At 35.6% G+C, this 12,267-nt stretch overlaps 1 protein-coding gene across 3 annotated transcripts in view; it reads right to left on the bottom strand.

The window, feature by feature from the left end:
• Positions 1-12,267, bottom strand: part of ZBTB10 (zinc finger and BTB domain containing 10) — a 36,493-nt gene that overhangs the window by 18,460 nt on the left and 5,766 nt on the right. For all 3 annotated transcript variants that reach the window (XM_032315642.1, XM_032315640.1, XM_032315641.1), the window contains exon 2: positions 5,371-6,256. In XM_032315642.1, coding sequence (XP_032171533.1) covers positions 5,371-6,256 — 886 coding nt within the window. The remainder of the gene's footprint in view (positions 1-5,370; positions 6,257-12,267) is intronic.

Below are 12,267 nucleotides of genomic sequence, written 5' to 3'. Positions count from 1 at the left end.
TTTCAAAATTATAAAAATTTAATCATTTAGAAAGCATTTTAGGATTCTGCAACATCTGAAAGTAATGTCAAGTATCAATTATCATCCAAAACATAGAAGAGCCAAAGTGCTGAATAGAAATCTAAAGAGTTGACTATAAATAGAATAATTCATTGCTTCAAATATGACTCATTAGAATATCTTAAAGATATTTATCTCGGGCTTTCTGTTCAAGGTTGTCTTCCAAATATTCAAATTATGTGCTCTTTAACCAAAAGGCAAATATACAAATTGAAACTGTAAACTGAAACCCGATTTCAACTCTACTTGTAAGGATTAATAACAATTTGTAAATGTTTTAATACTGTTTTCCCCAGAAGTACAGATGAAAGCAAGGAACTTTTAGGGGCGCCTGGGTGGCTCAGTGGGTTAAAGCCTCTGCCTTTGGCTCAGGTCATGATCTCTGCATCTGGAATCAAGCCCCATGTCAGGCTCTCTGCTCAGCAGGGAGCCTGCTTCCCCACCTCCGCCTGCCTGTAATCTCTGTCAAATAAATAAAATCGAAAAAAAAAAAAAAAAAAAAAAAAGGAACTTTTAGATTTAGAAGAACTCTAGCGGGCGCCTCGGTGGCTCAGTGGGTTAAGCCTCTGCCTTCAGCTCAGGTCATGATCTCAGGGTCCTGGGACAGAGCCCCACATCACATCAGGCTCTCTGCTCAGCAGGGAGCCTGCTTCCCCCTCTCTGCTTGCTTCTCTGCCTACTTGTGATCGCTGTCAAATAAATAAAATCTTTAAAAAAGTCTATTTAAAAAAAAATAATAAAAGAACTCAAAATTCTTTGCTCAAGTAAAATCACCTTGCAACTGAATATTGGATGACAGTAAGAAAAAAATCATCTATATAGAATTTTATCAGTTTGTATTAAAGATAAAAAAAATCAATTATATAATCGACTGCTTCGTTTACTTAAAATGTTTTTGAGGATATTGTTTATTATGCTACATGGTATCAACTGTATAAAAACCCAAAATTCAGTACCAGAGAAGTTTGTCATCTTCCAAAACTGGCATGTTTCCTCCTTTGAGAGGCTGCTTAGCATCTTAGAGCCAATTAAAAGCTTAATTAGGACAACTATAATAACACTCTCTACTAGCACACTTAACTTCCTTATTGCTGTATTTTATTTGTTTTCCTGATGTTTCTTGTCATTTAAAAAATGTCTGTTCAAAATGAATTATGTATGCATGCAAAAATTAAATGTATGTGTACACATGCAGAACAGTTACTTACAATGGGTACAACTTGTATGGCTGACATAACTGAAAAATCTAGATTCAGAAAATAATCCGAGAGCATCAGAAGATCAACAGTAAGATTAACACGTGACTTGCTCTGATTAAAAGCAACAGCATGTGTGAACACTCTCTGTAAAACTTAGGTATTATGTTTACTCCTATAATTTAATTCCTAATCTCGTATTTTTAAATACTTTATTTGGCAGACATTTGTTTTCTGGTTGTGTATCAGTAAAACAAAGATTTGAAATTTTTATACTACCGGAGAAACCCATTAATAACACCTCTTTTCCTATTTTATTACCTAGAATTTATTTTTTTCCTGACAGTTTTAATTTTCCCATTAACTCCAACAGAACAGTAAAAAGGACAGAAGTTTCTAACCTTTCCTAAGCTGTACTTTCAAATACCCTCATATATAAAAAATGATTTGAAGCAAACTGCAGTAGTGAGTCAAAGAATGAATATACTAGTTTAAAATTTAAAAAAAAAAAATCTAAATAAAATCCCTGATATTTCTGGGTATACCATCTTATCTTGGTATCTTAAAACACTTCTCTATGAGGCATCCAAAAATGAGCTTCAGTAGTATGTGGCAAGAAGATATTATTTAGAGCTGTGGTTTACAGACTCTAAACTTTTTTTTTTTTTTTAAAGATTTTATTTATTTGAGAGAGAGAAAGAGCATGAGAAGGGGGAGGGTCAGAGGGAGAAGCAGTCTCCCCGCGTTGTAGGTAGCCCAATGCAGGACTCATCCAGGGACTCCAGGATCATGACCCTGAGCCGAAGGCAGTCAGGCAGTCGCTTAACCAACTGAGCCACCCAGGCACCCCAGACTCTAGGCTTAAGAGTCTGGGGGAAGTCATAGTTCTTAAGGGGATCCACAAGTCCAAATATGCCAAGCATTGCTCATAGTATGTCTTTTCAGATATTTGCCTACAGAACTTTACATTTATTTAAAAGCATTTATATCACTGAACATTATCAGTATTTTCTCAGTAAGTGGAAATCAAAGTATAACCAATGATGGTGCAGTTCATAAAAATGTCTGTGGTTTTAAGGGACCAATTTTTTTTTATTTTTAAAAAGACTGAGTCTACCAGTTCATTAATTGCAAGGTTTTAATGTAAGCCAGTCTTAAACATGAAACCTGCCTCTATTTTTACTAGCTGAATGACCTTGAGACAGGCCTTAATCTTGATCAACACAGACCCACTGTGTTCTATATTGGTTAGAATTTGCCTCCAGAGTTGTAGTTAATTTTGCACACCAGAATTTCTGGGGTAAAAACAAACAAACAAAAAAACAGGTGGATTGTCAGAAAGATGGTAAAGGGGCTTGAATTCATAAGGAATTCACTTAGTTTAATAAATTATCTATAATATCTCAAGGGTTGGTTATCAGGTCAATAGGTTAGGCTCAGAGTATACTACTCAAAATGGCAGAATCATGAAGTTTAAAAGAACGAATTTTGGCTCAAAATAAAATAACTTCTAGAATCTAGTAGAAAGCATACTTCACTGGAAAACTCATTTTAAATAATCTCAAATCTCCCATTTTAAGGGGGATCTATAATGACCTTGAGAGTTGTGCTTTTGTCATTTCATTTTCTTAATTAATTCCTTAAAATAAGTACACTTTAAAGATGAGGAAACTGAATACTGGAGTTAAGTTAATTTGGTCACAGTCACACAGTTAAGTACAGAGCTCATCCTTCAAGTCATGACTCAATTTTGGCTCTTTCCTCTTTGTCAGTGGATCTCAAACTTCATTCACAGTGTAACCACCTACAGAGCTTATAAATATTCCAACAACCAGGCAACATCCCAGAACCAGTTAACTCAATCTCTACTGCAAAGACCCAAGCATCATGGTCTTCAAAGTTCCCAAGTAACGTCAATATGCAGTCAAAAAAGATAAAGACCCACTGCCCTATACCAAGGGTTGGCAATAAAGGTTTACTGAAGCATATTTATGATCTTCTGTGTATACTTAATGTCTGTGACCACTTTTCGGGCTGTTATGGTAGAGTTAAGTAACTTTATGACTAGCAAAACCAGAAATATTTACTGTTTGGTTCTTTACAGTAAAAATCTGCCAAACCCTGCTCTGTATCATATTATGTCCTAATCATAATATCCTTGTAAGACACCCTATTTCCTGGCACTCAATGACGTTGGATTTAGAGGCACTGAGAAGTTGCGGTAAGTTTAACAGCTGCAATATAGCGTTATCACTGATAAAATGTCAGTTAGGCAAGATTCAGACACCAAAGTGATACCCCTAACGTGACAGAATTTTTCTAAGTTGTAAGATATAATAGGTAAAGTTGAAAGCATATTATACTGCCAGAAATTTATGATACATCTATTCAATCAATAAACTCAGCTGAGGGGGTGCTTGCTGAAACAATAGCTAGTAATGCTGTTTTTTAAAAGTATGCAGTGTAGGGGCACCTGGGTGGCTCAGTAGGGTCCTGGGATCAAGCCCCATGTCGGGCTCCCTGTTCAGCGGGGAGCCCACTTCTCCTTCTCGCTCTGCCCACTTGTGCTTTAATAAATTAAAAAAAAAAAAAAAGAAAAGGCAGTTTGTAAATTATGCACTGTGGCTCAATAGTAGTGCTTTCCTTTGTATTATTCCAATTGTATGTGGCATTAAGAAAGGGTTAGCTCTGATAGATTTTGCCAATACTACCCCCAAAACATGCTTAGCCCTTAAATTATGTGTGTGCCCACGTGCATGTGTGTATTTTAAAAAAACACAAGGTTCCCACCATACTATAAAGTGATTAATCTCTGCAGCAGAAAAACAATGTAGCTCATCTCTGAGAATTTCAAGGTCTTCTATATTAAAAATTAAGCCAAAATAAAGCGATGCTATTAAAATCTACCCTTAATACTTGAAAGAAACTGCCTCTGAGGATTTAATTATTTAACAGTCAGCAAGTACGAGAGAAAAGATCACTAAATCATATTCATTATGCAAGCATGCTTATTTTCACCTAAGTAAATCCGAAAACCAATGGAAACTAAATCCACACCTAAAACGCCAGAGAAACCATTTCATAGGATTACTATGGCATTCTGTCCTGTAGAACTAGAAACAGTGATTCTTTTTAACAAAGTATTCCATCCCTACATCATCACCATGATGTAAATCAGACACTGAATAGTTACAGAGCTTTGAGGCAGCCAAACACTGATTCGTATGTGACAGTGGTAGATATATTCCTTAAGTCTGGGGTCTGCACAGGAAAACCTCAAATCAACAGTACTTGAAGTAGTCTTCAAGTACAATTAAGTTAAGCAAAGGCAATTAAGTTTCAAATGTTTCTATTTATACACTGTAACAATGGTCTCCCACCCCATTAAAACCCATTAAAAAAAAGTCCACAGTACAATTGTGACATGCAGATTTTGTATATATTCTTTTAGTTACATAGTGAGGAGAAATGTCCCAGAGTCCTGTCTTCATTAATGAGAATGAAAATGAGGCGACAGTGGGACAAATTTAAAACATTTCAGCTTCTGTAAGATTTATGGTAAGAACAGTAGGTCTAATAAACAAATTGGAATAATCCCACTGTCATTTGCAAAATTCTAAAAAAACGCTTTAATGTTTAATTACCCCCAAAACCCACCCCAAACTGGGGATAAAAAATGTTCATTAGGTCTTAAAAATATTCTGAAATGACAAACTGATTATATATTACAACTAAGATTTTAACTAAGATTACATTATATCTTTTGCAGTACTGGGGTACAAAAAAAGTGATTACAGAGACCAAAGATCAGAGAAGTCAAAGAACTATAAATGAAGACGAGTCCACACGTCATAAATAAGCAAATACCTGATTATTAGCACCAACTTTGAAAAACTCACATACACATGTAGAAAGAAAAAACATAACCAAAATTACATTATTGAGTTATCGTCTCCCTTCTATTATAAACACTCAAATTTAGTATCTGTGTATTACTTCTATAGTTTAAGAAATACTTTACAAATATACCTTGAATATATCCAACCAATTATATCCAATTAATCATAGTTAATTAGCATGAAAAGTGAGACACCTTTGTATATAAAATATTTACCTGGTTCTTCCTTGATGAAGGATAAATCTTCTTCTGGATAGGCAACAGGTGGCTGCATCACTGAGCAATCTTCTAAATTTGTTTCATTAGGTGGTATATTATAAATAAATCTCTTTGTAGTTTGGTTTTTCCTCCTTGTTTTGCCAGTCTCTTGAATTCCCTGGGAGCCCATATTATTCCAAATAAACACTTTTGTTTGACCTTGAGATTCATTTTCAGCCAATTCAGGTGAACCATCCTGGACCCAACTACTGTCATTCATTTGGTAGTTTTCTATTTGGCCCTCGTCGACGTTACAACCATCATTTTCAATTTTTACATTACTTGCCAAATTGGTAAGATTCCGAGTTGCCCAAAAACTGGCAATTTTTTGATCCCGTGATGCAGACAGACCATCTCTATTAACAGGTTTTCTATTATTATAGTCCACAACTACAGACTCTGGAGCTTCTGATTTAATGCTTATATTTAAGGCATCTTTAATGAAATTTCGGCAAGTTTGAACAACTTCACTCATCTGAAGATAGCTGGCCACTGTCATCACTTCAATGGCATTTTGGCTTGTGAGCACCAGGTTACCAGAATACAAGAAGTCCAAGATGACTGAAAAACCTTGAACTGCAGCAATATCTAAATGGGTAGTATTGTTTTGGTTAGGGCTTTCTTTGTTTGAAAAGCAATATAAAGTCTTAAAGAAACGGCTGCCTGCAACCAGGATGTTCTTATGAGCTTTAAAGATTTTTCCGCTCACCACAATGCTGACATCGCAAAGAATACCTTTCTTTCTTTGTTCATTTAGTTGTCGAAGAAGTTGATAGCAATAAGAGTTCTCATTTGGCCTACTATTAAAGTCACAGTACCCCTCCTCTGATGGTATTTCTGTCTCCTGTAATTGGATGGAAAACATTAGTATTAAATTTTATTTACTTTTTACAAATCCCCAAATGAAGGAAAATATCAATTTAACTTTTTAAAAAGCGTTAATCAAATGCAGTACTTTGTTAGCAATCATGATTTATTGACACTGTAGTGTTCACAATTCCAAATACTGAGGAGAAAAGTGCAAAAAGCTTAGTGCCTTCATCTCAAGTCATGATCCTGGGAGTCCTGGAACTGAGTCCCATATTGGGCTCCCTGCTTGGTGGGAATCTGCTTCTCCCTCTGACCTCTCCCCTCATGCTCTTTGATTCTCTCTCTCTCTCAAATAAACAAACAAATAAATAAATCTTAAAAAAAAATAGCATGTATCGTGTATAAGCCAAGGACATGGATCCAGAATTATTTAAAATTAAAATAGCAATTACTTTCCTATGAAAACAAACTTTCATCTATAGGAATCAAATTAGTTTGCTTTATCTCTAACTAATAAGAATGCAACAGTCCCTCACTGAACTATAAAATATTTAAGTTATAATATTGGGTACTTCATTCTATTTAACAGTACTAAAAAGGTAAATTTTTAGTCTTGGCAAACATCCAATCAAATAGGTCAATGAAATTAAATCTAAAAATAAAGTTAAGACCCAGGTAAGAAAATGTGTTTCAACTATAGGAATACCCAGCCATATAATTTCCCAATTAACTTTCAAAATGTCTTATTGTCTTTTTAGGGGCATATATACTAAATGTAAAGTAAAATTCCTGAACTCAAAATTCTCTTATGTATTGTTTTTTTTTAAAGATTTATTTTTTTTTAAGTATCACTATACCCAATGTGGGGCTTGAACTTACAAGTCCCAGATGAATAGCCACATGCTCTACCACGTGAGCCAGCTAGGCACCCTGGACCTAAAAAGTCTTTAAAGTTTATAAATTTTCTTATCAATCTGAAAAGTATTCACTATAGTTCTGTTTAACATCTCTTAAGTTATGGTAATTCCCATAAAACAACAGCACACTTTAATAATGGTTGTTAGAGGGGCACCGTGGCTCAGCTGTTAGGCATCTGCCTTCTGCTCAGGTCATGATCCCAGAGTCCTGGGATCAAGCCCCTCCCTCATCAGGTTCCCTGCTTGGCAGGAAGCCTACTTCTCTCTCCCACCCACCCGTGCTTGTGTTCCCTCTCTCACAGTCTCTCTCTCTCTGTGTCAAATAAATAAATAAAATCTTAAAAAACAAACAAACAAACAAACAATAATGGCTGTTAGAGAAATCAAGTAATCATTTTTTTCAGTCAAAAATGTTCTTAGATATTTCTGGTAGAAAAGATGGTTGAAACTCCTGGCCCTGAAGTATTAAAAATTTGTATTTTCTTTGCATAAAATAATAATTTAAATACAGGCCATTTCTGTAAATGACAAACATCCATGACTATGGGAAAAAAACATGAGAAGGTACATACTAGATTGTAAAACACGCTGAGAAAACAGATAGGCTTGGAGAAGAGGAGAGAGGAAGAATTTAAGAAAAAAACTGAAAGGTGTTGGTAACACAGTTAAGACTGCAAAAGAATTTTCATGGGGATAATTTAATTGGTGGTGAGATTCCCAAACAATCCCACAACTCCATTTAACCCCACACGGGTATGGCTAAATTACAAAAAACAGTAGGTTAAGTCAAAGTACTGAACACAAGAGGCCATACATAAAATAAGATCAATTTCCTTGAAACTAAACCAGGTCAGTGATCCATTTAAGAATTTTTGTGTTGCTTTCAAGTATGAGAAGTCAACTGAAAAGCCAAATATTAGAATTCCAGGCCACTTCAGTATTCCCACAGGGGTAATGGAATAGTACAGATAACGCTGGAAGTCTGGGGTATATGATCACTATAGAAGGATGCATGGGAGGTAAGAGATTTTCCTTTTCATTTCCAAAAGACCCTTGGCAGTCTACTAGTTCTCAGTGCCTCGCAGACATAATGGCCTAGTACTGTAATATCCTACTCCCCCCATGCTTATCTATCAAGTCTCAAGGTCTAAATTAGCCTTCTTACCTCCTACCAAACACCCAATCTTCCATGAACAACTGGCAGGTTTAAGGGAAATAAGCAAAACAAATTAATTCACTAGTTCCAAATTTTTGCTTTTGAAGGTGTGAAGTGAAGGAAGTGAGATTAAAAAAGACATTGTTTTAACCTTGGAGCTTGTACATAAACCAGTATGTTTTAAATGTGAAATTTTAAACTATTTACCAAAAGGGAATGAAAATGTGCGAATATATAAAGATCTAAATCAATACTAAAAACTACAATTAATGCTACAGTATCAATTTCTGTAAAAGAGTACTATTTACTTGATGTCCCTTTGAAAAAGACTTTTTACTAATTTGCTTATGCTTTCCACTCAATGAAGAAACATCCGAAGTTGAAGAACCTTCCATTAACGCAGGCCTGAAACTAAGCATTGCTATATGCATACCATACATGTCCAGCAAAGCTCATTTGGTTCAAAGTTCTGATGTTGCAATAACAGTATATACACTTGGAAGAAGCAAAATTTTAAACACTGATCAAAATTTGGCAGCACATAATGAAGTATTTGTGACAGCAGTGAATTAGCATTTGCAAATCAAGAAGCCACCTAAAGTTTATAAATCTGGCAGTTCACATCTTTGAGGGGGAGGCTGTGTCTTAACTATACAGTCATTTTAGGCGATGGTCACTGTGTTCTGCATTTTTTGGGCCAGTCTGAAGTTCTCAGCCATTATCAGACCAAATGTCCTAATTTTTAAAAATAACTCAGACAACAGCCTATCCACCAAAATATTTGCCCATTCTATTTTAACACAAAATATACAAATCAACCACAACTATTCAACCACTATTTCTTGTTAATGTTTTAAAAGAATAGTAATGTTCCTTGCTTTTATAAGCACCACCACCAATTTCTTTTTCGCTACTGATTAGAGGACTGTGCCTCGTTTCTGTAGCACCTATTAAATATGTTCTTTAAAATGAAGGCTTTCCAAGTCAAGAGTATGTGTACTCTCAAATCAAGAGTATGTGTACTCTCAAAACGGAGTATTATTTGGGCACTTGGGTAAATTAGAGCTTAAATAAGGACATAACATTAAAACAAACAGCTGGCATTATTTGCTGAACTAAACATATTGAGAAAATCTTAGTAATAAACTAAAAATCTTAAAGCAGTTTTCATCTCTGCCTCTGGTTCCTTCTTTAACATTCTAAATGCCCACTGAGTATACTGATGAATTCACTGAGATATAAAAAATACACTGATGAAAAGCTTTAAGTATTTCTAGAACTGGTCTTTTCAGATGCTGGGAAACTTTTCTGTTCCTTTTCCCAAAATGGAAAACACAACGTAGCCCAGACATTCATCTAAACTGGCTAAACAAGATTTTAAGAAAATGGACATTGAGCGACGCCTCAGTGGTTCCACGGGTTAATCATCTGCCTTAGGCTCAGCTCATGATCCCAGGTCATGATCCTGGAATTGGGTCCTGCACTGGGCTCCCTGTTCAGTTGGGAGCCTGCTTCTCCCCCTGCTTGTATGTGCACATGCAAGCTCTCTCTGACAAGTAAAATCTTTAAAAAAAAAAAAAAAAAAAAAAAAGGGATAGTCAGACTTCAGAAATGAGACAAACTGTTACATCAAAGATTCTATAAATCTGAAAAGTCTTCAAGTTTTTTATTTGTAAAGATCCCCATAAGTAAAATTATGATTTCAGATCTGGAAGAGACCTTAGAATCAACTCTTCTAAAATTAATATAAAAAAGAAAATATATACGTAATATGCATCTTTAAACTTACTTCCAGAAAAACTAAAATAATAATAATAGTAAATATTTTACTTACAGAGGAATATGTTGCTGAAAAGCTTGAAAAATCATGACTTGACTCAATTATTTAATAAACATAAAGTGGATGCCTACTTTAGGCAAGTTCTACAACTGTAGACCCAAAATGAGTTCAGACCACTAGAGTGCAAGACTCAAGGTACTCAAGAGTGTCAAAGGTGTTAAGAGAGCAGAGAGAAAGTCTACCTAGCCCAGTTATTTGTGGTGGTGGTGGTGGGCGCGGTGGGGAGGTTTGAAGATGTACCTGGGCAGAGTCTTAGAAGATAAAAAAATGGGATGGGAGGATGAGCATTCCAAGCAAATGTAACAGCATTAAAAAGTAACAAGACGGTCTTACAGCACCCTCACAGTTCCAGATTTATGAAAGAACTTCAAGGTGACCCACCACAAAGCCCAAGAAATGCAATTAATGCCCTTATGAATATTTTTGGAGGCTATAGCTTCCATCCGTTATCAAGGGAATCATATTCCCTCCCAGATTAAAAATGACTGTGACAGGTGCCTTACATCTGATTGGATTATAAAATATAAGACATGGTTTTGACAGCTAAGTAGGGAACTAGTATCACAGAACTAAAACTAGAGATACTGTGACCCAGGTGAAGGTACTGTTAATAGTGCTACATACTTGCAAGAAACCAGGACCTTAACTAACTTAAGACGCAAAATGTTAATGGAGGGAGGGGTCAGAGTCTGGAAAAATATCTGGAAGATAAAAATCAACAGAACATACTAGATATTGTGGGGGTATTGTAGGATCAGTCTTCAGCACTCTAGCTTGGGCAGCTAGATAATGCCCCAAACAGCAGAGAACCCAAGACCATCACCTAATCTCCCCCACCCTTATGAAAGGAGAGTTGGAGAAAGAATTTCAGTTGCTAACAGTGAGTTCATGTGTAGTCAATCCAAAAAGGTTAAGAAAATACTATTTAGCTAAAAACATCAACTACTATTTACTTTATCTACTCAAAATTATAATCCTTTCAATAAATGGATAAAAAGGCATTTCCAATATGAAACATGGAAGCGTAAACTGAAAGCATTAAAAACAAAAATCTTGGGGCACCTGGGTGGTTCAATCAGTTAAGCATTAGCTTTTGGCTCAGGTCATGGTCCCGGCGTCATGGATAGACCCTGGCACTGGGTTCCCTATTCTCCCTCTCCTCCCCACTTGTGCTATCTCTCTTCTCAAACAAAAAAATACAATCTTAAAAAAGAAATCTTTACTACTTTTGTTGCAGCTGCCCACTGGAACACTTTATTTAAAGAATAAAATCATTCCACTTCTGAATCCAAATTTTTGAAGAAAATGGAAATTCTAATTCTATACATCAGTGGTGGAATGGAAATCTTCAGGTAATTTTAACCTTCAGCCAATCTTAGATACCAAAGATATGCTTTATTTCCAGCACTCTTCTCAAAACACACACACACTAAGCAAGTGTCTATGACAGCAACATATTTCTTCATGATCCTCCCACTTACCACTGCTAAACAATTTGCCCATTTGTTAACAGAATAAAATACAAACATTTTAGCATGACAAAAGACCCTCCATAGTCTATTACCTCTTCAAACTTGATTTTTCATCCTGCTCATTAACCAATTATCCACTTCTCAATTTTATTTTGTTAATCCTGCTTCCAATCACAGTGCTTGGAATGCTCACCCCTCCCTGTTCAACACCTATTCATTTAACACAATGAAGTTCAAGAGCCAATTATACAAGTTTCTCCCAACTTTTCACAAGCAGAATTGATGACTTCCTTTTGCATTTTCACCGTAACCGAACACACTTCTAAAAAGATACCTATTCATTTTATTATGTCTGCCTCTTCTCACTAGACTACAAGTTCCTTGAGGGCAGAGAAAATGTCTGATTTATAGGTTTTAGCTCCAGTGCTTTGGATCTACCTCACGTAAGTAAATTTAAGAGGGAGAAAGAAACCAATCCTACACACACTATAGGGTACTGTCAAAGACTACTAAAAAGTTTAAAAAAAAAAAAAAGGGAAATGAACCAGCTTAACAAATCAAACATAATGAATGTTAGACCCTATATATTATACAAAATGCTTATTTAATGGGTCAGAGGTTGGTTGTTTAAAGTAGGCTTCACACCTAACATGGAGTCCA

The sequence above is a fragment of the Mustela erminea genome, chromosome 16, assembly GCF_009829155.1.
Source record: "Mustela erminea isolate mMusErm1 chromosome 16, mMusErm1.Pri, whole genome shotgun sequence".
Taxonomy (NCBI): Eukaryota; Metazoa; Chordata; class Mammalia; order Carnivora; family Mustelidae; genus Mustela; species Mustela erminea.
The sequence above is the reverse complement of the archived record's forward strand: the minus strand, read 5'-3'. Positions and strand labels throughout refer to the sequence as shown.